This window comes from Leuresthes tenuis, unplaced genomic scaffold (genome assembly GCF_036924035.1).
Source record: "Leuresthes tenuis unplaced genomic scaffold, fLeuTen1.0.hap1 SCAF_19, whole genome shotgun sequence".
NCBI lineage: Eukaryota > Metazoa > Chordata > Actinopteri > Atheriniformes > Atherinopsidae > Leuresthes > Leuresthes tenuis.
This window is the reverse complement of record NW_027325373.1, coordinates 20202146-20225432: the sequence shown is the minus strand read 5'-3', so window position 1 is coordinate 20225432 and position 23287 is coordinate 20202146. Positions and strand designations below refer to the sequence as shown.

The 23287-nt window shown below is 41.4% G+C and overlaps 1 protein-coding gene across 7 annotated transcripts in view; it reads right to left on the bottom strand.

The window, feature by feature from the left end:
* fcho2 (FCH and mu domain containing endocytic adaptor 2) overlaps positions 1–23287 on the bottom strand; it is a 46013-nt gene that overhangs the window by 19050 nt on the left and 3676 nt on the right. For all 7 annotated transcript variants that reach the window (XM_072371366.1, XM_072371368.1, XM_072371367.1 and 4 more), the window contains exons 2-12: positions 18440–18531; positions 14733–14807; positions 14498–14639; positions 11492–11644; positions 11146–11250; positions 10051–10149; positions 5295–5391; positions 1340–1384; positions 1169–1238; positions 1051–1075; positions 746–802 (exon numbers count right to left, since the gene is read on the bottom strand). In XM_072371366.1, coding sequence (XP_072227467.1) covers positions 746–802; positions 1051–1075; positions 1169–1238; positions 1340–1384; positions 5295–5391; positions 10051–10149; positions 11146–11250; positions 11492–11644; positions 14498–14639; positions 14733–14807; positions 18440–18531 — 960 coding nt within the window. The remainder of the gene's footprint in view (positions 1–745; positions 803–1050; positions 1076–1168; positions 1239–1339; positions 1385–5294; positions 5392–10050; positions 10150–11145; positions 11251–11491; positions 11645–14497; positions 14640–14732; positions 14808–18439; positions 18532–23287) is intronic.

Below are 23287 nucleotides of genomic sequence, written 5' to 3'. Positions count from 1 at the left end.
CAAAAACACAAAGAGAAAAGATTCATTTAAATCAAATTTGAATTTAAATGACATTTTTTATTCAATTTAAAAGCAACCACATAAAAGCTTGTATGTTTTTGTCTCAGCTAAAAATGTCTAGTTTATTTCTAAATTATATTATCACCATATTTTTGTAAATAACCTCCCAAAAAACTTTTTTAGTTTAGTAACACTTGTTTTTTTCCTTTCTTACATTAATCTTCCAGCCACTGCTACATTTCAAAAAGTCATAACTTTCTGAATTTAGATTTTGTTTCTCTTACTTTAGTCTAAATGAATCTTAAAACACACTTTATAAACCAGTTTAAATGTACTATAGATCACATAGTCAATTATAAGATGTTTCTTTTACATAAAAGGAAAAAGTTTTTTTTTCAAAATTATTTGTACCTACAGTTAAACTACAAATTAAAATAGCTACACAGTGAAAACACTGGAGATATTGTTATTATTGTGGCTGTCACAGAACTGAATACACGTAATCATCAAAAACTACCAGTCATTTCTATAATTTGGATGTCTATAAATCTCCTTTAAGATACAGGATAAATTAAATTTTAACGGATGAAAGTGTTCTTCTTTATGTCTTTTCTTAAACTGGTGTCGTTGAAATCAACACACTGTATTAGCCTGCTGTGTTCCACTAAAGGAATCTGCTTATGAATGTTGACTGTATGTGTGTGTGTCTGTTTACTGGCAAGTGTAGGGTTATTAGCTTGCTTACAGCGTTCTGGATGTCTATGGACCCATAATATCCAGGGGGAGCACCATTGGCAGTGTTCTACATGCGGAAATAGAGTGAACTGAATGAATGAGCAAATTTTCAAAACAAACAAAAGGGAACAATGACATAGAGAGAGAGAGTCACATGTTCAAGCAGAAAAATACAGAGCAGACTAAAATGAACAAGGGTCTTGTTCACCTCCTGCAGTCTAAAAGTCATAAAACACCAAGCTGATTTAAAACAGATACAAAGGAGTCAACTCAAACAATACAGACACTGTCTGTTTAAGTGAAAAATATACTCACAACAGCTTCAACTTCTGTGGACTCCCTGGAAGACAAAGCAGCCACACGGTGATGAAAAATCCTCCAACTTACATATGAGAGGTAAAAAGAATGTTCTGACGATGATGTCCGCACTCACGTGGAGTCTGTGTCCTTGTCTTTCCTGCGGCCTGGGATACCAAATGGTTTTCTCTTTCTGGGTTTGGCACCTTAGAGTAATTACAAGAAAAAAATGTTTTTTTTCAGCAAACGAAAAAAAAGAATAGCCAGAAAAAAAACATCAGGTCCGTAAATTCTGCATATAACATACCTTCTGTTGCAACAGCAGCATTGCACTCCTCAAACTCGATGGGTCCTAATGAGTCCAAAACAATCATTTAGGTTCATTTGACACAGAAAGGGTCAATGACCCACTACTGTGAATGCTATGAATGAGCATCACGCAATAACCACAAACGCAGACATACAAAACTGAACACAACATGCAGTCTGGCGTGCCATGCAGAATTAGCACACAGACAGGGCTGGGTGGGTCCCAGAGGGTAGACGGGGTCACTAGCAGAGTCAACTGTGTGTCTGGTGGCCCTCACAGAGATGTGACAGTCCCTCCTGGTGACACAAAGCACTGCGATTATACAGTTATTCTAAATGTAAGCGGCGGCCTTGGTATTCGCCCCAAACTGCAAGCGTGTCTACAGGCCTACACTGAACTGGAGCTTAAAGGAGCAGTGTGTAATAATTACAGTGATTTATTAACAGAAATGGAATATAATACATGTAACTGTGTTGTTAGTGCTATATAGTCACCCTATGAAACGAGTCGTTACGTTTTTATTACTTTAGATTTCGCCTTTTTATTTACAGTCCGCTCTACACAAAGGTTTAGCCGGAGGGACACCACCTGCGTCGCCATATTGATTGCAGTGGCCGAGAAGGGACAAAGGGTGGCGGTAGCGCGATTCGCCGCTACTTTGCAGACGAAGAAGCCGGATGTGACGTTGTAGAAGAGAAAGAAAGACACGAGGAAGCAGTCGGACTATATTTTGGAAGTTTTTCCAATTTTGGGAAGTTACTAATGTAAATGAGCTGTAGCCCCAGAGATCAGCTGATCTGATTAAACAAATGTAACATTTTCTCCGTGTCCCTGTTGAAAACTGTTGATTCACGTGAGTTTATGCACCAAAACTACCAAGTAGCTTTGTGAGCTGGACAGAAATTACACAGCGTCATGTTACGGAGATCATCTTGAATCCTCTCCTCCTCTCCTCCCCCTCGCCCTTCCCTCGCCCTGCCTGCTCCAGCAGCTCTGCCTGCTCGTCCTCTTCCTCTCTCTCTTACCTCTGTCTCCCATCCCGGTGATACACTCTGCGAATGGTGAGAAAAACGTGTTGCCTGCTAATGGTAATGCTAATGTAACATCTCTAAAAGTAACCTCAGAGCTTGAGAAGGTGGTTTCACTTCATGGAGAAGACATCGTGACACATTTGAGTGATGGATGTGTTGGGTAGTGTGTGCTGCACGCAGCGTTAGGCCACCGTAGTTTCTCCGAAGCGTTGAGTGTTGCGTTCAATGCGCAACCGGAAATGACAGAATCTAGCAAATACCGTTCAAACGCACTTGGAAATTACAGACTCTGATGAACAGCGGCTCTTACACACTGCCCCTTTAACTGGCCCACATGGGTCACACAAGCTTATAACCCAATTACGATAAGACAAAAAAGCCCACGAGTACATGCAATGAAGTGTTTAAAGCCCCATAGACAAATATGCTCCTCCGGCTTAAGAAAAGCCTTATTCCTGGTATGCACGAAATGTCCAAGAAAAAAAGCATACTGAAAACAAACAAATCCAACATAATCCCGGGCACACTGACATAAAAACCACTCATCATACCGATTCCATCGAACGGCCGAGTATTTAACATTAAATAACATTTCTTTTGATTCTTAAAATGCATCAATCACGTGATGACGTGCCAAAACCAACTAAGTTCACGCTTAATTCAATGCTCATCAATCATGCACATTTACCCCCGAGGCATCGCAATTCGATTTTCATGCTCCATGTGTCAGTTCGGAAATGTTTACTGCGGCTTATTGAAGGGTCGAGGCACAAACAAACACAAACCAACTCACACAATGAAAGCTGCAAAAAACTAAAGGGCAAGACGTGCAATCTGGATACATGTCAGTCCTGGACACCAGGCTGCGTGTGTCAGTTTGTGCAGCTTTCGCGTTGGAGAGCTAGACACCTCATTTGTTGCTTTATTTTCACACGAGAGCATCACTGGTGTTGCAGTCGTGTACGGATAAGGAGGAGGCGCAGTCTCTATTTGCAAACAAACAGACAGACTCGGATATACTGCATGCTTTATAATTGAAAAGCTAAGCAGCAACATGAGCAGGAGAGTGACACAGAGGCAGAAAGATGGGGCAGGACCCTCCGGCAAGACTCCTGCTTCACAAACATGCCATGACCTGAAAACAACAAAGCTAACGATATTTTAACTCAAAATGTATACAGTAGCAGCGGCCTGATGTGGTCTCCCCAGAGGACGCCAGTCGCGAGCAGAATTGACGCATTGTTTGGCGTGCGCAGTGCTGAGTGAAGCGCAGGGAAGCGGCGAGTCACGAGAGGCCTGCATCACGCCAAGTGAAGTGGATAAAGTACACCAATGACCGATCTACTCCACTGTGCAATATCAAGCCTCTTCACCGCTGGCAAATGCACAATACGAATGACTGTGAAGGGAGTTTCATGCCAATCAAAACAAAATCAGCACGCTCGTTCAAGAACTTTGTGTCACAGCAGCAACAATATTGTTCCATCATTCCCTCACTGTATGGACCTAAAACAGGCGCAAATATTTTTATCTTTAACTCATGACATCATCCTTGATTATTGCATCAGTTGTTGGGATTGTTAAACAACGGAATACAAAAGGTCCCTGAAGTGGAAGCATCTACACAGGACCAAGGCAGAGCAGGAAAGCTTTGCCGCTAGCATCCTGCTATTGCATCTGACAATATTTATGCACACCAACTGCAAAAAAAAAAAAAAAAAAAAAGCGGCACGCACGTGAATATCACCGAAAATCTGGACAGACATTAGGAAGTGTTTAAACCACTCCCAAACAGACAGACGACTGTGTTTATACAAGGAAAGATGTTTCTTTTCTTTCTACTCTGCGAGGGCGCATGCAGTCACGCATGAGCGGAAAATGCTTTTTTAAATTGCATATGCTTCACATGGCACTGGGAGTGAAAGAGGGGTGGAGGGGGTTTGCGTGCCTGGCCCACCGCCAGTTGACAGCTCAGCTGGATATCGTTGAACACTCCGAACCCCCCTGCCTCGCAGCGTGTCACTTTGGGATTGTTTCCGCAATAGAAAGTTTATTCAACCTCTCTCTCTCTATAAAGGCCCTGGGCCGGCCAGCCGTTCAGCTATTTCATCAGGGGACAGGCAGGATATTTTTCTGACAGGGCCGGAGCTGCTTTGCAATCCCTAATGAACAGCTTGATACTGGAGGAATTTTCTGACCGTTTTTTCAACCTCAATTAATTCTGCTGTCCAAACAAATGAAGGCCACCACTCGTTGGACACAGTGTTTGGAAACAGGGGTCACCACTTGTGTACACACAAACACAGCGGAGGTGAGGCCTTTGTGCCCGTGACCTGACGTAATGTAGTACAAGTACAGAGACTAGTGAGCTCATATTTATTACAGGGTATAATGGTCACATGATTCAAACTGCATAGACTGGCGTCAGTAAAACTGAAACAGTACAAATGCAAAGGTTCAGAGCTACAACTAAAAAACTAATAATCAATTCATATGGACGTGTGTGTGTGGGTGTGTGTGTGTGTGTGTGTGTGTGTGTGTGAAACAGGGTGGTGAGGGAGTAGAGTCAAAGCAGTCTGAGGAGTATTCTCTTGATAATTGTGGCATGGCAAAGTTTACACAAGAGTCATTGTTGAGCTCTGACCTCCTCAAAAAGTTGGTTATGCCTGCTTAGTCTGCAAGCACAGCAAACCCCCTCGTGTGTCACATGCCTACTGGAATGTCAAGCCGGCCTACCTTTACAGCAGATTACTATGATTGCCTCTGATGGCCCTCTCTTATTTCTAATTACCCCTCTCTATACACCCCCAGAAGGCAGGATCAGCTTGAAAGTTTTAACCCGTGAACATAATGTATTGACAGTTAGCACAAACATGGACATCAGTCATTAGAGTGAAACATAGAAAGCTGTGGTGGCTCACCTGGTCTCTCCGTGCCTGTTCCTTTGCTCTCAGACAGTTTTTGTATTAAGCTCTCTACTGACGTGTTCTCAATGTTCCTCACAAATTCATTGTGGACCTACAAAGTAAGAAGATATATACACATATTCACACATTTAATGGCAGCTTTACAGGCGACACGTGGAAAAAACAAGTTCAGTTTAGTTCATATATTCACATTATTTCCCCATTCTTGTTCAAATTCACAATGATCAATCTTTTATAACATGTACAGTATTGTTGTCTTGTCCCTAAGTCCCTAAGAAACAGGAAGAAAATCAATCAATCATCAGAAATGTTTTTTCTCAATTAATGGAAACAGGGAGAAAAGGCTGAGCTATGCCAAATGACACCAGAAGTGGGCTGAAAATCAGAGGCAACAGGTCTTATGGAGGGATGAATCCTCCTCAGAGCCCGGATCTCAACATTACTGAAGCAGTGTGGGATCATCCTGACAAAGAACGGAACAAAAGGCAGCCAACATCCAAAGAAGAGCTTTGGGATGTCCTTCAAGAAGCCTGGAGAACTATTCCTGAAGTACACTTAAAGAAAAAACGATAAGAACGCTAAACGTTTAAGATGGTTCAGGCTGTGTTGAAGAATAAAGGTGTTCATACCAAATACTGACTTTCAATCCTGTTAGAATTGTTCAAACTCTATTTAGCCTTTCATATTGTATTTCCATGATTATTTGCACGTGTCAACATTTTGCTGCACTTATTTCCTGTTTTCCTGGAAACGCATAAAGGAATATTTGGTGGCTCAAGACCTTTCCAATGCTGTACAGCTTGCATTGTTCAATGCGTCGCTGCACAGCTGAAACCCAGCTGAAACCCTTTGGACTAAACATTCCGAAAGCTGATGAAAAATGTTGTCTTTTCATCCAAGTATAACAGCTGCTGTAAAGGTTACCCATCACAGCAGCCAGGCTGAAATCAAAAATGGGTGTGATACCGTTCAAGAGTACTGGTTAAGACTGGGCTAAATAACAAAAACGTTATTTTGTGTCACTCTTCATTATTGAAATGCATTTCTTTTTGATTGCATTGGGTCCGATGCGTTTGTTTGTTTTTCGTTTTAATTTGGCTCCGCAGTTACAGACTGTAAATAAAAGTGGGCGTACCCATCGTAAAGTTGTTTGTGAAGTGCGGTTTCGAGCCACAAGTTCGGCGTTCGGCCATCGCCATACTGCTCGCTTGAAGCCAGAAGGGACCATATTTGGACAAGAAAATGGAGGAATTATTTTCAAAAGGACCACTTGCACCCTGATCAGATGGAAGTGAGTCTTGATCATGACACCATAATGGTTTGTGGGGGAAAAAATAGTTCCTGACACTAGTTAAAGCTTTTTGGAGTTTATCGAAGCCAGAGATGCTGTGGTGACAGTTTACCAACAGTCAGTAGCTGCACATCTCCTCACTGGCTTCACATTTTAGACCAAGCGATCAACCACGGAAATATGATCATAAGCACATCCATCAGTGCATCTCGAAACACTTACAGTATGATAATAGCGTAACTGGTACCATTTGAATTTTGCAAGTGTTTGTTGCGAGTGTGTTTAAATAGTTCAATCAGGTTCTGGTTGTTCCTATATCTGGAACTAAAACAAAGTTAGTCTTGAGTGCTTTGGCAACAGTTTATTTGTGGATAGATTTTGGCATCATGACAGCGTCACAAATGGATGAGACACGTGGAACTTCAGACGAGTGTGTCTGAGATCTAAATGAGGGCAGAGTGAGCAAAGGTGAGTTCCAACCCGAGATGATCTCGTGTTCCACTAGTATAAGCTTTATTTGCTCTCTTTTTTGCTATATACACAAATAAATGTATTATTTTATACAGCAGAATGCAACGTTACTTACACAGCGATCTCTAAATCACCGATGAAACTGAACTGAAATCCATCCCTGGTAGGGGGGAGTGCAATTTATTGTCAAATAAGCCAGTATTAAACTTTCTGTTCAGTGATTGCTTTTCAGCTATAGCCCCCATTTCATGTGACTGCTTCATGACAGTTTGCTACAATTAGTCTTAATTCAACTTGAGTTGTTCCACTTTCAGTTAGTATTTATAACCTTCACTTTGTTTACTTAGCATGTGGAAACATGCTCAACTTCACAGTCAGTCCACTGTAAATGTTGCTGGCACCAATACCCCCCCCGGGCACTAACAGAGGAAGGATGCCGTTTGTTTGCTCGTTTCTTCTTGATGTGCATGTCTGCTTGTGTGTTTAGTGAGGGGGAGGCAGAAGCTATATATATATATATATACACATGCATAAAGATGAAGAACAGCGGCTGATTGTGCCATCTCAACAAACCATTTAGATGTGCGTGATACTATAAGCGCGGAGTGGCTCCACTATCAAACAAACAAACACACGTATATGTGTCTGCGCCCCCAGGCCCCAGTGGTAAGGTGGAGTGGATCAGCCTTCTATGCCCTGGCAGGAGAGGATGTTGGGGGAGGGGGTGGGAGGGGTGAGGGTGAGGCAGCGGGGAGGTTGCTGCGGTGAGGAAGTGTGCTCAGAGTAGCACACGCAATCTGTCAGGTGCTGCTGCCATGATGGTGGCCGCTAATGTCACCAACCTGCCTGGCCGACTCATCTCTCACACAAACACACGTACACCCACGCATGCACAGTAAGAAAAAGACCTAATCCCACTGAGACTTTTGACCGCACGCATCTGCCTCGAAGGTATCCTCGCTCACATACAAATGTTCACTTGAAAAACACAGCAGGCACACCTGCCTCTGTGCCAGTTTAATTCTTTCTAAACTTTCTTTCTGCTCAACTACTTCCTTTAGAAGACATTGCTCTTTCTTTACGCTGCTCACTGTTTTCTCACATCCTCTCACTCTTGGTTCAAGCCCACCAAGATAAAACGTGCCTGAGGATAACAGCCCAGCTCAGACTCTTACTGAGTGAGAGCTTTATTAAATCTTTCTTCAAACAGTGACAAATACAGAAAGCTGTATTCAACAAGGCCATGACCCTTATGCAGGACCGTTTCCAAGGGTAAAACTTCTTCACAGACCAGACAGAATTAACCCTATAAAGAGCATGTGGGCCTGGTTCAAATGTGAGGGAGGGCGATTGACATGTCTGAAGAAAATTTGGTAGTTGCTGCTTCAGTGACAGTTGATCATTAACAGATCAATAACCTGAGAGACACAAAAACAGACTTCCATAGATGAAGGCTCATGCAGCTATAGAGAAGAGGGCGAGGCGTTATTGATCACTGAGTTTTATTCGTTATTTTGCGTTTCACTTAATCGAATAAGTGAGGTTGAAAACATTTCTTCTGGTAATTATGCTGAAGAATAATTCTTTCCGCTGATAATTGCCAAATAATTATATGATCCACTGTGAAGGACTAAATCTACTTTTGCCTTGTTAAGCATTCATCAGAATTCATTACTTTAAGGGTAAAAGAGTACATGAAAAACACAATTTGCCAAATAATATTGGGCATCATTTTCCAAAGCTCAACAACTCCCACGTTTCATCTATTGTTTTTTTGCTAGTGAACACTGCGTATGACATATTCAACCCTTAAAAACCCTAAACGCTTAGGTTCTGTGTGTATTTCATTCACCTTTGGTGTGACAAATCTATGTCAGAACCCTTGTTTGCAGAAATAATATCAGAAATGCAGCAGATGTAAATTTAATCATGAGTACATAAATATATTGGGACAAAATACAAGAATAATTGTAATTGTATTCTAGAAGCTGATAATCAAAGAGTTTCCTAAAATGAGGGGGAACATGAATGTAAAACTATTCCCCAACAACACAACAAAAGAGCCATGTGTGTATGTCTAACTTACAGAGAACTTAGAATAGTGTATATTTTAAGTACTAGTACCGGCAGATGTATGGTTTTGTGTGTTTGCAACGTTGTTCTTCATCACTAAAACCAACAAATGAGCAGGATTCTGCCAGCTTTCTTCTTCCTTACTCCCATTGCCCCATTTTTCACCAAATGAGAATTTCCCAGACAGCTTAAAGACTTTCTGATTTGGATAGATGAACCACCTGTATATAGAGCAGCTTATTCTGCACAGAGGCAGGAACTGTGGGGATGAGTTACCTGCAGTATCCTGCTGTAACTAATTCTGTCAAACTAGCAACAAAGCAGCGTGGCTCGAGATTATTTGGTGGAACGGTGTCTCCCCCTGCAGGGAATAAATAGGATTACTGCAGTTTGTACAGAGCAGCTACAGATTAATGCAAACAGAGCAGCAGGCTGTAGTTAGTTGATTTATTCTGTGTGGCACTAGTAAGTATGATTGCTAAATAAATAAATGAAATTAAATCTCTGGTTAACATTAAATACTGACTAATGTAGTTCTGGATGATGTTTGAAAGCCTTCACAACTGGACTTGACGCAATTTTCTCAAACCTAAACACACTTTTCCAGAGACAACGAGGCCCGTTTGGAACTTCTAAATCTCAGACACCATATTTGGCAAGAGCCCAGACTTCTGGAGGCGCTTTCGATAGGCTGAGAGGGAGTTTTGATCAGTTTTTAATTGCTTGGTATAAAAGGATGAATGAACCATTTCCTGCTTCTTAGTTAAATGATTAGCGAGATCAAAGATGACACTAATTGACATGACAGACAGTGAACCCAGTGAGCACAGGCTCAGGTCAACAAAGACACCAGCTCCACCCACAGGAATGTTTGAGAGTACGTATGTGCGCATGTGTCACTGCGTGGACACTTACCTCTCCGATCTGAATGTGCGTTTCATCCACAGACTGCGAGTATGACCGAATGATCTCCTTCATGTGAAGAATGTGGTTTTCTTCAATGTCTTGGAATTTCTGGAACACAGATTGATGATATTTATGGTGCCGTAATGCAACATATCAGTCACTTGAAGTCACATTAACCGCATGTTGACACATTTGCACCACAGTGTCTGTCTTTTTAAAAAAGACAAAAAAATCCAACTTCAGGAACATCTTCTTCCTCCTGCTTCCTCATTCTGTTTATGTGACTTCATATGCGTCTGTATGGGTGGTCTATGGCACTCACACATACAGTTCTTTTCACAAGATGCCAGTTGTGGTCATAGTATTGATTGATGGGTATTCATTTCTGGCTTTTAACAGCAGCAAAGAATAGATCACAAACTTGAACTCTGGCATCTGACTTTTAGTGATAAACCAGAGAGACTGAGTGTTCGTAATCCTAAAGTGGAAAATTACAACATGGATAGAGGAGAAAAACACAGATTCTTCACGTACACCACATAAATAAAGACACAAAATAGAATTACATTTCTGGTTTTTACTAGCTAGACACATAAGACACAATCAGAAAACGAGGATGCACATGTAGGAGCCCAGTGATGTCAGAGAGCACATGTGCTCAGTGTTTAGAATATACGTCCACATGTGTGGCAGGGGAGATGAGCCGTAGACTGTGATCCAGGGAAGCAGAGCAACAACAGAGCTTTCTTTGGGGGGAAACAAAAAAGCTGGGCTAACTGGAACCAGCGCTAGTGGCGGCGCTGCTGCGGTACAGGAGGATACGGGGTCCAAATTCTGCTGATCTGATTTTAATTAGGAGTTTATCTAATCAGCCTCTCAGATGGATCCAATTAGGGATTTCCACAGCGATTCCGTTAAGGAGGAAAAAACACAATCTGGAGATGATACAGGGCACGAAACGTGGAACAGACACACACTGGACTGACAGCTTACACAATAACGTACTGCATACCACAAACACAGATGATAAGCAGCGTTTGTGAGCACACATTTCATCAAAGCATGCACGCACAGACCAGGAGAGTCGGGTCACTTTTACAATACCTGTGCAGTTTCTGCCATCTTCTGTTCAAACTCCGACTTGGCTGTGGCATATTTCTCCACAAAAGATTTGTACGTCTCTGTGGCTTTTTTGGCTTTCACTCCGGCCTGTGGAGCGTAAACACACAGATAATGGATGCATTTGTATAGAAATACAGTATGGCGGACGATGACTTTCCACTTTCCAGGATTAACTGAAACGCCATCAAGAAAATTAATCTTCATGCAACATCTGAAGGCCAGAAGCTTTCAGGGTTAAGGTTTCTTTGACTTAAGCATTAGAACACTTCATCATGCCTTATTACCATACCATGATTACGTGCGTGTGTGCACGAGTGTGACCTCCCACCTTGTCCACATCTCTCTGGGTGGCCCCCTCTTTGCGGAGGCGTTCCTGCTCAACAGTTTTGGCATTGTAGATCTCCTTGGACTTCTGAAGCGACTGAGAGATGCTCTGGATGTTCTGGACAGCTTCCAGGGTTGGTGCCACTTCTTCTTTTGTCTGAAAGCACACGCATCGTGTCCATTAATTCATTTAACAGGCCAAATAATATGAGCAAGTCTCACCCATTGCACCTCAGCATAATAAACAGACAACACTTGTCCTGGAACACCCTTGTTTATTATGTGACTGAAAAAATAGCAAATAAAAGTTCAGTGTAGACAGAGGCCCTTTATGGGACTAGTAAAATCCTATTTCAGCTCCACTGTTTAATTCTCACGCATTTGATACAGACCCTTGGCATGGCACAGCGGGAAGCAATTAAAGCTATATAACATCTATCAAAAAATGTATACAACTCTGTATTTGATCTGAACACACGGCCCTTCATATCAACTTCAAGCATTAAAAGGACATTTTAAAAAAAAGTATAAACAAGGGGTAATGGCTTACAATTACAGTGACCACACAGTAAGCTCAGATGATCATTGTTCTTACCCATCACGACCGTCACCGAACCCTTTACATTATGGCATTATAATTCCACACAAACATCCACGGTGAAAGCAAACAAAAGCCAGTAAAATCTTACATCACGCACGGATCTTAAGGATCTACAGGCGTTGATCACACTGCTTAAACACATCGTGCATTGTGTCAGCAAGTAGCCCAAGAAACAAAGGGGTGAGGAGCACAGCGTGTGGGGAAGAGACGGAGAGAAACTGTGACAGCCTTTTTGTTTGGCTGAAAGCTCGAACACAGCTCTGCTAATTCAACGCTCCTATTTTACTGTGTTCTGTGGCTTCATGCATGAGATATGAGCTGATACAGCGGCTCAGCAAAAAGGGAGATAGAGGAATGAGGTGAAATAAAACGCCTCACAAGACCGCATTGTTAGTGGATTCCATTTTGAAAGAACGTTATTATTTTATGTTTCTTGTACACGATGAAGTCTCAACTTCTTCTTTTTTTTTTGACTCGAGGCAAAACAATTCAAAACTGGAGCAGAAAACCACTTAAAACAACCAAAAGATATTATTTTAAAGAAAAGAAATGACACCTGGGAGGATTTTTTCAATTCATCTGGAGATAACCCAACCAGATCATCCACACTCCACATAAACCTGACAAAGAAGAAGCCGTTTATTGGCCAAAACAAAAAACAATCTGATATCATATCAGGTATTACAACTGGTGTTTGCTTGCATTTTAAGGCTCAGTGGATATCCTCTATTTCAAGTTAGAAATCTAGAGGTAATATTGGACTCAGACCTGAACTTTAACAGCCACATTAAATCAATAACATCAGCAGCTTTCTACCATCTAAAAGACATTGCCAGAAACAAAGGAATAGTGTCTAAACCAGACTTAGAAAGACTAATTCATGCGTTTATCTCCAGCAGGTTAGACTACTGTAACAACCTGCTCACTGGGCTCTAAACGGGCTGTAAGACAGCTGCAGTACATCCAGAACCTGCTGCTCGAGTCCTGACTAGAACCAGGAAATATGAGCATATTAGTCCAGTGCTCAGGTCTCTGCACTGGCTTCCTGTCACTCAGAGAATAGACTTTAAAACAGCTCTGCTCGTGTACATCTCTGACATGTTAGACTCATATGAACCGACTGGGACTCTGAGAACCTCAGGGAGGGGTCTCCTGCTGGTGCCCAGAGTCAGGACTGAACAAGGTGAGGCTGCTTTTCAGTTTTATGCTCCTAAAACCTGGAACAGTCTTCCAGAAGACGTGAAACAGGCCTCAACTCTGACAACGTTTAAATCCAGGCTGAAAACAGTTCTGTTTAGCTGTGCATATGACAACTGAAAGTACTTTATCTGCACTCTTCACTTTTCACTTTTAATTAATTCATTAATGATCATTTTTACATTTATGGAATGATTTTACTTTCCTTCTTCTGGTTTTATACAGCTGTAAAGCACTTTGAATTGCCTTGTGTACGAATTGTGCTCTACAAATAAACTTGCCTTGCCTTGGAATAAATGGCAATAAGCCATTTAGATACTATTTTCTGGATGTTAAGCACTAAAGTAATTATAATGGCTTCATATAAAACTAAGTGTTCGGAATCAGCTTAATGACAGACCTTAACATCTGTTTGCTAATGCTTCTCTATTACTCTTAGCCATTGAAATGCAGCTCATTAAGGCCAAATCCCAGCCCCTCCCTGTTTGGGGCTCATTGCTGTGCACTCACAGAATTGTCCTGTTGTGGTTTCTCACTTCAGCAGGAAGCAGCTCCAGCTAACAAACTATGCTGAATTTTGGCCTACATGGAGGTGTCATTGTTAAGACTAAACAACATAGATTTGCAAAATGAAATAGTATCATCTCATTTTATATTCTGTTAAAAACAAACACAAACTTAAAAAACTGCCCAGGCCTACAGGAGCGTGTCAGTGTGTGCGAGCTCTGCCTGCCTCAAACTCTCATCCTCCTGGGCCTGAGTCTACTCTTCCTCGGCCTTTTGAACTATCCGCAAAGACCCTTTGCAGGGGAAATTCCTTTTCTGCCTCTACCACAAACTTAAAAACACGAAACAGTCGTACGGCACGGTGAAACCCAAACTCTGCGGGGGCAGAAGCAACGGTGGAATCCAACAGTAGGCGCAGTGTGTGTGTGTGTTCATTTCACTCAAACACACACGAAGGCCAAAACACTGAAGGCTTCAGTAATAATAAACAGATTATTTACAGAAATAATGTGCTGTTTTTTTTAAGATTAGGAGAATGTAATCTGTACATTTGCACCTAACTATCGACCCTCATGGCCTTATGGGTACCTGCACACCAGCACTTTAAAAGAATGCTTGCTGGGATTTGTTCCCGTCTTAACTCTTTCTCCTTTTGTCAGTTTACATTATTATAACAGCTTGATCGTTGATTCAACTGCTCCCCACCTTCTTGTGCGCTTTGGCCTGCTCTTCCACATACTTCTGAACTTCTTTTATAAGTTCCTGTAGTTTCCTCACGAGCTCCATGTGACAACTGGCCAGCTTCTCTGTTGAGCTCTTAAACACATCCCACACTGGAGCAAATGTCCTGTGATGAAGGGTGACACAGAAATATTAACATACACATAAAAAAGGGCTGTTTTTTTTTTCCTTCAAGAGCTTGGAAAGCGTTTGAACTCACCCGAGCTGAGAGAAGTTGCCAGCTGACTTGGCGAGTTTGGTCATTGACCTGGCATAGGCCTCTTCAATGGTACTCCTAAAAAAATTTAAATATTCAACCACACATATTATAAAATACACAGATTATGTGTTACAGCTCGTTAAAGTGATAAAAGATGAACTGTTCCTGTTAAAAGCATTAGTACAGGATGAAGTTTTTCCAAAGTATCTGAAACTACACACGACTGAACACATGAAAACTGCCAAAAACACTCAGAACTTACAACATAAATGTTTGACCACAAGCACTGTGTGTGGGCAAATGTATGTGGTCTGGCTTGTGATTTGTTCATGAACCTCATGTTGAAGATGACAGAGTAAGAAAGCTGTTGTTTGAATCCCCTGCTTCCCCCAATTTCCCTTTTTTTAATCCTTCACTTTGCAACAAAGTGACAGGAGGGAAAAGTGCAGCAATGGAACAGCTAAAGTCTGAATTATGCATGTCCCGCTCAGCCAGCTTCTCCCAGCGGCAATGCCACAGGAACAAGGTCAGCCGGGAGGAAACGGGACAGCCGTGCACGTGCACAGACACAAACCTGTATCCATTATGCAGGACAACACAAACATCCCTTCAACAAACAGGCTCGGGGCATAGGATGCAAGAGAAGCAATATGGGCTACATTTCAACTTCAGCATCAGAATGGCTGTTTATTTCTAGACTTTGTCGTATTGTTTCCACTGTGAGAAAGTCAACAACAGCCTAAAAAAAAATTAAAAATACAAGAATACTGCCAGTGGATTTTAACCAAAGCAATTGAAAGTAGATGCTAAGATATATATTGTTTGCACACTGCAAACAACCCACATTTTAAAGGAAAATATCCTCATCTCTAACAGCTGTTTTCTGTATTTTTTTTTATTTATATGAACCTCTTGGCTTTATTCTCTGACCTAAACGTTGTTGTTTTACCTTTCGCTGTGAAATTCAACTTGGTTTCTGTGCTTCGCCGAAGATGCGTTTCTTTTTCGTTCCCCAGCGAGATTATGTGAAACTGATGGAGGAAAATCTCTTGAAAGTTGGCAGAGAGGCGGGATATGTGCAGAGAAAACGTAGATGTGGATCCAGAACATTCTCTTTAAACCCCAAAAAATATTAATTAATAAAACAGAATTATTGATAAATGCTCAGCATTTACGAGTGCCACAAACTGTGTGGATTTCACTTCAAGACACAAAGGCAACTTAATTTGATTCATTTAGGCCTTGAATATTACCTACTGGGAGGTCCTGATCATGGAATTTAAGTTGAAGGTCAATGGTCAAACAATACTGATGAAGAATTTGCCTTTTTCTGCTCACCATTGATTTATAATCATAATATTAATTTAATAATCAATATTAAACTTGCCGAAGAGCAGCTATTTACTGGCAATAAACATTTGAACACATTCCTTTTAAGCTCACAAATTTCACATGATCAACTTCAACTACAAATCTAACAAACAGCGTCATCCTCCTCAGCAGTTCTGCGGTGTTGGACTTTAACTTTACCGTTTAATGTCAAGAGAAGGGCGTCACAACGCAGCTGGTTGGAGACCAGAAGTGAAGCAGCTAAAAATAAACACCCACTTCGCTATTTAGGTCCAATAAAGCATAGCAAAGGAAAGGGGAGCGATACTGTGGTGCCATTGCAATGAAGTTAAACTAGAAATGAGGGGAGATAATGGAAATAGTTTGAATGGGATCAAACATTATGATTCTCTTTCAAATAGATGTTTTAAAAAGATACGAGGATACAATCAAAATGATTGTGAAATTTAGAGAAAATACAATATAATTTAGAATCTGGTGGCAGCAACGCTAAAACGTTGAGAGAGAAGTTGTGTTACATCAGCCTTCCTTTCCAGGACGCTGATTTGGGAACTGAGAATACAAACTGTTGCTGTTTTACATCCATTCCTGCCAAAGAAGATTTCAGCTTCTCATCACATTAAAGTGACTATTCTCATCATGATGGGCCAACCATCTTTTATATTGCACAGATCTAGAGTGTAGGCAGGCCAGTCAAGCACACACACTCACAATTCTTCCATTTTTTGACTGTGTTGCTGCTAGATTTGTTTAAAAGTTCTAAATGTGACGAAAGTGGTCAGTGAAGACAGTGAAAATTATTTATTTTGTGCACGTGTCTGTTAAAGAACAAAGATTCAATCTCACTAGAAAACTGGACAGAAATTAATCTTAGACAAATAACCTACTTTAAGAAGGCAGCATGCAGTATCATTTATTGCTTGCATAATGTAGTAATAACATGTAGTAACAGCACTATATAACATGAAGCATGTAATGTTAGTATGCAGTGTGGATTTAAGGCACTATGTGACAGCCAGTTTAAAAACCAAAATAAAGCTAATATGTGATAATTCAATTCATATTATATCAATTAATTAGCCTTTAAAGTGTTCATCTCCAGGTACATCGTGTCCACTTTGAGTAATAGAAAAGACGCAGGATAAGACAGTGTTTTAATGCTTCTGTACGGGTAATCAAATCTAAAAGAGGTTTTATGAACGTGCACAGAGCTCTCAAGACAGTAACAATGCTGTCGTAACCTTAAAATGCTTCTAGGAAACTGGGCGTTAACCGACAGAATGGCAAAGGTGCGAGTAATATATCAACGGTGCACTGAGCTTTTTTCACCACCAGAGGGAGCTACAGCGCACTTTTTGAGAAGAGCGACACCATGAAACACCACTTTGTGTTGCTAAAGTGAAAAAGGCCCAGCCACCCTGAAAGCTTGAGCAAAGTAAGCGTGTGCATGGTAACAGTGGGTGATAGTACACAGTAAATCTCAACCTTACTCTCTGTTTCCTTTTGAATAACGCATTTCCGTTTGTCATTAACAAGTATTGTTTGTATAAACAAAAAAATCCAACATAACCCACTTTTGTGTAGGATTACGCCACAACATTAATGTTAAATAGCCTTTGAATTGTCGTTATTCATTATGAACGATACTTCACAATCTTTGGCAATGATCACGGCCCAGTGAGCGTTATGAATTGCACACAATGTGTTAAAGTGTCTGAGTCACTGAGAGCATTCTTCAAAGGTAGACAGACCGAGGAATGTACTGCTGGATTCCAGCGGTAGACCATCTATCATGTGGCAGGTTATAAACAAACACCTTCCACAGAGTGAAGCTAATCTCCAAGGAGCTGGGAAGGATTTGAAAAGAAGCTATCATTAAGGTATTATCAAGCTGCAGACACTGATGCTGTGGAACATAATACCAGGGTAGAGGTGGGCTTACATCGAAGGTCTCTTGACAAAGAAGTTAAGTTTGCATAATATTCACAGTTGTGTCAATGACTCAATATATGTTTCCTGACCTAATCTACTGGCTTATGTTCATGGTAAACACACAGCATCTGAACCTGAGTCTTCTTGAGCCTTTTTCTCCTAAGAAACATATCTGAGGCAATTTCTTGACAAGTCATACATTGTAGCTGCAGCTATGGAACAAGCCGGTATTACTGAAGCAAACAGGGTAATTCAAAGTGTTATCAAGCAGATAAGAGTTTGGCCGTAATTACAAGCGTAATAGGAACTGGAACTGCAAGTGTTGACTTGACATGTGCACTTAAACAGACAACAACACGGGCAGGAAAGACGTGGTACACAGAGTAACAAGCTGCCAGATCAGCCGTATTCAACCTGCAGCTTACCTTTCTCTGATGAAGTCTGTCAGCTCCTTGGTGGAAATTTGGCCATGCTTCATGTTGTGGTAGAGCACGTCAAAGCCATTATTTTTTTCTCCCTGCGGGTCAGAGACGAAACAAGGCCAACAAACATTAGTCCAGGGAAAAAGCAGCAGAAGCAGCAGCAGCAGCAGCAGCGCCGTACACCCGCCCCAGATCATTCATTACCATAAACACCTTTTCTACCATCAGCATCCTCATTGTCTGCATAGCCTCAAGGTGCATTTGCAGCAGCTTCTGGTCAATCATGCTCATCTTGGCCATGTTTGAGATAAGAATGTTCAAAAAGTGACCAAAAACAGCAGCAGACTGGGTCTGAGAGTTTGTTTGTAGCCCCGCTGCTAGGTAACGGTGTCCCGTAGCACGAATGCTTTAAAAATGCAAACGTGCTTCTGAATTATTAATATACGGAAAACAAAACTGTTGGGCTTAGATAAAGAGAGTGTGATAAACATATCTACCACAAATATAGTGAGTTCCTAATACTGCTACAAATAATACGAGCTAAAACAATGTCAATGTCATCGTTCAGCTGTTTAAAAAACATTGACAGTTTGGGGGGGGGGTGTTAGAGTTAGAAGAAAGATAAACATAAAAGAAAAATTTACATCAGCATTGTTTATCATGTCATGTTTTTACATTTTCAGAATTGTGGGCTTATGTGTGACTGTAAAAAGAAACATCAACTAATATATATATATATATATATATATATATATATATATATGTATACATCAGTGTCTGTGTGAAGCATCTAGTTTGGGCTTTAACCAAGTTAAGCCAGCCCACAAGTAGCTGACCCAAACAAGGCCAATTTCCCTCTAAACCAAACTGACAGACTGTGATATATTTAAATAACAGCAAAGAAGAAATGCTAACCAAATTAGATTAAAGAATCCACAAAGAGGACTGGCTTATAAAGGCAGAAAACTAGGTGTCTGAGGAATCTTCTGTACTTAAAGCAAACTTTATTTACCCCACAGTATTTACAACATTAAGGACCCAAATCTAAATTCCTGGCATATTCTTCAAAATTTCAGAGCCCTAACACACACATGTAATGATTCAACCTATGACAGCGCTTTAGAGAGATAGAAACCTAAGGCGTGTGCTTGTAAGAGTGAGAGTAAATTATCTCCAACAGGATGTGTGACCCACACTCGCCGCTCCAGAGCCGCAGTAATGTTTCCCCAAAGGCTTTTACAGCAGGCACGATGTGTGCAGCACCCGATCCGTCGCGCCTCTTACCCCGATGCACCCATCACTCTGGAACAGAGGAAGTCTGGACTCAGACCACATGTTCTTGCTTTTCACTGCTCCAGAGTCCAATCTTTGTGATACACAGAAAACTGAAGCAGCCTTTATTTTCCCTCTCCCCTCAATTAGCCTCCCTGATTAGTGATTTTCTTAAGGCTAAACAGCTGTTTAGCCCCAAAACCTTGATTTTGCCTTGAAAATGGTCTTACTTTTGCTATTAAACATTTCTCCAATTTAATTTCACTAAACATTTAAAGAATCTCTTTAACCACACTTTCTCTTTGAAGGTGATGGTTCACAACTATCCTCCAAGTAAGTTAGAGAGTAAATAAGTCAGTGCTTTAGAAACGGAATAAGTGATGTTGCACGACCACTGGAGGGATTTTCCAACACAGTAGTTTAAGTGCATCACTCGTTATGGCGACAGAAACATTTCAATTACTGCAGTGCTTTTCCAATGGCAGGCTCCTACCTGTTTGTTTAGTTCAATTCAGCTGGCGGCTGGTTGTTTTTTCCCTTATAAAACATCCTGCAGTGGAAACACTGACACGGAAATGCTTCATTACATTGCTACCTTTGAATGTAAAGAGAGCGCCATTTTGGTTTCTTAAACTCTTAATTATGTGGTTTTACTGTTGTTTGCATTATTGTACATTTTAGCATGTTCATATTTCTGCTTTTTATCGTTTTTATGGTGACATTTTGAGGACTTGTTGCACTGTCCCTGGGAAAATGATTGATTCTAAACCTTTTAACTTTCTGCCCAGTGCCCACTGGTCAAAATATAGATGGTCGGTTTGTATTCTTTCCATTTAATACTCTCCCTGCTGATTCTGGGATGTTTTACAATGACCCTGAGGAAGGCCACAAGTTGTTTTATATATACTGTAAACTGTTGCTGGAGTCCTGACCTTCCCAAACAAAGCAAATGTCCTAAACAAGATGGAGAACAGCGAGAATGTTTCTCCTGCTGCTGGGGTTGTAATGGGGGTGAGAGCTCATAGCTTGTAAAATAATCTTGGCTCTGGGTTCTTGCTCAACTTCAGTGGCAGCCAGTAGGAAGTGATCTACACTGTAAACTTTAATAACACAACATTCATTGCACAGCTTCAGCTTTCTTAAAATCCCCTTGTTGCCTCTGAGAGGAGAAGGAACCGCTTGACTTCCTCTTCATTCTCCATTAAATTCAGGTGGAAACATACAGTTTAGCTTAGCTTAGCATATTTTGATTGTGGCAGTCTGTTCGATGCTGTGTGAAATTTGGTAGATAAAGATATACTGTGATTTTAAAAAAAGCCAGAGAGGACCAAAGTGGTGACTCTAACTGAAGAAGAATAGCACACGAATATAAATCTCTGTTTCCACGTAGCCCAGGAGTTTTTCCACACCGATGAAAGTTCAGGAAGTTTGTGTCAAAAAGCTCAACGCCAGATCCGACAGAAGTACAGTATATTTGCTGAGCAAACAGACATTAAAAGAAAAGCATCCTGCTGTAGAGCTGCAGCTCAGTGGCCTGCACGTTACCCCTGTGAGCGGACCACTGAGATGGGCTTCCTGTTGCAACAAGAGAGCTGTTAAAGACACGCACGCCACGGCGCCCGGTGCACGTCAAGGTGGAGAAATCAGACACTGGCATTACTCAAGGGTTTCACAATATTGCATAAGCTACAACAAACACAATGAGATCGACACTGATAATTGGTCAATCGGTCTACAAAACAGGGAAGTGACGACGGTGAATGAAAACAAGCGGCTCCAGAAACAGGAAGAACGTCTAAAAGACAAATAAAAACAAACACGGGAAACAACTGAGGGCGTTCTTTTTACTTTTCACCAGTTACAAAACTGGAATTAGTCCTTGGAAAGAAAAAAAAAAAATCTGTAACAAACCAGAGCAACAAATGGAAGAAACTGGAAAATGTGGGATTTTTAAATGAACCACAGATGACATTTCTTCACATTAGGATTAAACTGCATCTATCTGAGCAGAGGAAAACACGGTTTTGCAACATTCTGCCGTTGGCATTCATTGATGAAAGCCCCGTACTGAGTGTTTAATATTCCAACCACGCATTGTGAAATTCAGAAGCACTCATGCTTGGACTAACGTGGTTTGAGTTCAGCTCAGCTCCACGCCGAAGGCAGGATAACATGCTGAGAAGTTGGGTTTGTTTGAGCAGCAGGCCTGAAGGAGACTGCTTCAGACAAACAGGAAGAAATCCTAAACGCTGTCAGCTGTCCGGTATTACCTCTGCCTTCACCATCCCAGTCTGAACCCTGGCTGTGGCATGCTTTGCTCAGACTCTGCGTCTCTGTGGGCTTTGGGCCAACTAAAACTGTAGGTAACAGTCCTGCGACAGCTTAGGCAGCTTAGGTCACGTTTGGACGATGCTTTTGCTGAGAAGACTTGTTTCGTTCACAATTTATTTGAAAATCAGAAAAAAAAAAGGTAGAAATTACAACACAAAGAACAACAGAGGGTTCAAGATTCCCTGATTCATGTAAACATGAAGGTTGCAGCGTCTCCAAAGTCACGAGAAGATTTTAACGAGCCTAAAAGCCAAACAGTGACATCAGCAAAGCTTCACGTTGTGGAGCCATGTTTGCAAAACAAACATCGCGCTGCTTTTGCAAGCTTTCACTGTATCTGGACGCAACAACCTCATCGATGTTGTTCCAGAGAGAGAAAAAAACCAACAAAGTAACTGACACCCTCAATCTGAAATACCACCTTGAAGGGAAGACACAAACCCACAGAGCTGCAGTTTATCATCTAACATCTGCCGGGCAGAGCAGGACAGGAATTCATCGTCTTTCTGTTACAGCACAATGCAAGTAGCAGTATTCTGCGTGTTTATTGCCTGATCGGCAGCAACATAACCCGTGACACAGGGAGAGCCCCGGTTGTCTCAGTTTTACCGTCACGACAGTGAGCTGAGCTTGATGTTTTCCCTCATTTCAGAGCTGTTTTATTCATGTGATTCCCTAACCTGTGCCGAAAGGTGGGCTGTTGTGAACGTGCACAGCAAAACGTGCTGCTTTACTCGCAGGGTAAGACGTTCGGTTTGCTATTTCAGGAATAAATCCACCTCTTATGCTGAAGCTGAATGGAAAACGGTCTCAAAAGTCCTTCACTGTAAGGCACACCTGATGTGAAATCATCACATAATGGTGTAAAATATACTGCGGGGGAGGATAAGTATCCTTTAGCGGGCTTTGATCGAATATTTTCCCCTTGCAACTGACAGAAACAGGGAAAAATCAATACAAAGCAGAAGTGCCTCTGCTGAAATGCCCTCCTCAGCGGTGTGGCTGAGTGTGCAGGTAAAAACAGCATGTCTTCAAACCTCTGCCGAGGAATTTAGACTCGCTCTCTCTCACCCCTAAAGGTTTGCTTTTCCCTCTTTTTCTAAGTGAACTTCAAAGCATTTTGCTTTATGTTAAAGATCTGCAAAGCCTATATCCACACGTATGGGAATTATTCTCTGACACAGAGAACACTGCATCTTAACTTCCTGACATGCTATTTATGCTAGTCCAGCTATTGGACAGCTTGTG